Source organism: Ailuropoda melanoleuca, unplaced genomic scaffold (assembly GCF_002007445.2).
Source record: "Ailuropoda melanoleuca isolate Jingjing unplaced genomic scaffold, ASM200744v2 unplaced-scaffold17989, whole genome shotgun sequence".
NCBI lineage: Eukaryota > Metazoa > Chordata > Mammalia > Carnivora > Ursidae > Ailuropoda > Ailuropoda melanoleuca.
Window position 1 is genome coordinate 423 of NW_023187157.1, and position 2,476 is coordinate 2,898.

The 2,476-nt window shown below is 38.9% G+C and overlaps 1 protein-coding gene across 1 annotated transcript; it reads left to right on the forward strand.

Moving 5' to 3' along the window:
* Positions 1–238: 238 nt before the first annotated feature.
* LOC100482461 (olfactory receptor 8S1) lies at positions 239–1,174 on the forward strand. The gene has a single exon (XM_002927219.2). The coding sequence runs from the start codon at positions 239–241 to the stop codon at positions 1,172–1,174; it is 936 nt and encodes a 311-aa protein (XP_002927265.2).
* Positions 1,175–2,476: the final 1,302 nt, after the last annotated feature.

Below are 2,476 nucleotides of genomic sequence, written 5' to 3' on the forward strand. Positions count from 1 at the left end.
TGAATTCCTTCAACAATCTCTGAGATAGAATATCAACTATAGAGTAATATCATACTGAGATTGACCTATTCAGAATTGAAACAGAATATCAGTATTGGAAGAAAGGATCTAAAAAATCAGTGAGGAAATTTGAAATATAAGCTAGTTGGGTCCAAGCCCCCCTCTTCTGGTAATTGAGTGTGGTCAAAGAGGTTTGAGGTTTATGCCTATCTTTATTTCTAGGGAATATCCTCTCTAAATGGCTTTGAGGAACCACAGCACCATCACAGAGTTCATCCTCCTTGGTCTGTCTGTTGATTCCCACATTCAGGTTCTGCTCTTTGTGCTTTTCCTTGGGATTTACCTCTTGACTATAATGGGAAATCTATTGATGTTGTTGGTCATCAGGGCAGATCCCCAACTCCACACCCCTATGTACTTCTTCCTGAGTCACCTCTCTTTCATGGACTTTTGTTTCTCTACTGCCATAGTGCCCAGGCTGCTGGAGAACCTCCTGTCTCAGAGGAAAACCATCTCAGTGGAGGGCTGCCTGGCTCAAGTCTTCTTTCTGTTTGACTTTGGAGGAACAGAAGTCGGCCTACTGTCAGCAATGGCCTATGACCGTTATGCTGCTATCTGTCACCCATTCCTCTATGGTCAAGTAATGAATAATCAGCTGTATATGCAGCTTGTGTGGGGTTCATGGAGCCTGGGGTTTCTAGATGCACTCATTAACATCCCGCTGATAATGAACTTGGATTTCTGTGAGGCAAAAACCATCCATCACTACAGCTGTGAGCTGCCCTCCCTCTTCCCTTTGTCCTGCTCTGATGTCTCTACCAACGTCACTGTCCTGCTTTGTTCCACACTCTTGCATGCCCTTGGTACATTCTTCCTGATCGTCTTCTCCTATGTGTGCATTGTCTCCACCATCCTGAGCATCAGCTCCACCTCGGGCAGAAGCAAGGCCTTCTCTACCTGCTCCTCCCACCTCACCACAGTGACCCTCTTTTATGGCTCAGCTTTACTCCGTCATTTCATGCCAACCTCAGGCTCACCTCAAGAGCTGATCTTCTCCATACAGTACGGTGTGGTCACTCCCCTAGTGAATCCCTTCATTTACAGCCTGAAAAACAAGGAGGTTAAAAATGCACTGAGAAGAACCTTGGGCAAGTTTTTGCAACAGCACAGGTAGCAAAAAGTGGATGGAGATGATTAGGCATTAGGCTCGAAGTGCATGCAGTGCAGATATCTGTTGAGTTGATGTTAAGTAAAATTGCCTGAATGCACATCTTGTTAAATGCTGACAGATGCCTTAGTAAATAATTTTACTACCCAAATTCAGTATATTTTCTTCTAATTTTTTCTATACATGGAGATTTTAATTGAACAAATTATTGAGCAGTCTCAATAATGTAAAAGCATGGATCATTTTTAGTTTTCCATCATTGAATATAGGCGGGTTCTATAAAATGACCCTTATCTATTTCTAAATAGATTTAAGGCAGATTTTTAGCATTTTGACCTATTTTTATTAAAATATACATACAAAAAAGTGGACAGCATATAAGGATACAGTACAATAAATTTTCTCAAAGAGAATATGATCAAAAGGCTGGCAACCAGATCAAGTCCCCCTTTGCAACACTATCCCAGCCTCACAAGTAATCTAATGCCATACATTACTTTTGCCTTCTCTTGTTCTTCATATAAGTGGAATCTAGCATCTATTTCTTTTGTGTCTGACTTAATTCACTCACTATTATACTTGGAGAGCTAACTCTCCAAGTATAATGTATTTGTACATTGTTTGTTTTGTTCCACTATTTGTGTAACTTCTGGTTTATGGCTGTCCTGAATAGTATAGCTGTCGGTATTCTTGTACACATCTCTTAGAGACCATAGATACTTTTGTTTTGCTTTGTTTTAGTCTAATATCTACAGGTGGTTTTGTGTGATCATAGGGCGTGCATCATGCTTCCAAGCACTTTTCCAAAATGGTTGTAAAATTGTATATTCCCATAGTAGTTTATTGAATTCCAGTTGCTCCATATGGTGACTACACATGATATTTTATGGGTTTTTTTCATTTTATAATTCTAGTGGGTGAGTTGTGGTTGTATTAAAGTTTGTCTTTGCATTTCTCTGATGGCTAGTAAAGTTAAGCACCTTTTCCTCTTCTGCCCTGGGGATTGACTTTCATCCTCTTAATGTTGTTTTGATGAAGAGAAGTTCTTAATTTTAATAAAGTCCAAGTAATCATTTTTTCCTTTATAACTTACCATTTTTGTGCTAGGTTAAGAAATTTTTCTTTACTCCAAGCTTATGAAAATATTCTGGGTTTTTTTTTAGCTTTAGCACTTTATTATAATCCATCTGGAATTGTTTTCTGTGCATAATGTGTGATAAAGGTCAAGATTCATTTTTTCCATATGGAAATGCATTGACCCATCACCATTTAGGTTCCCACTGCACTGTAGTATTACTTTTATCATAA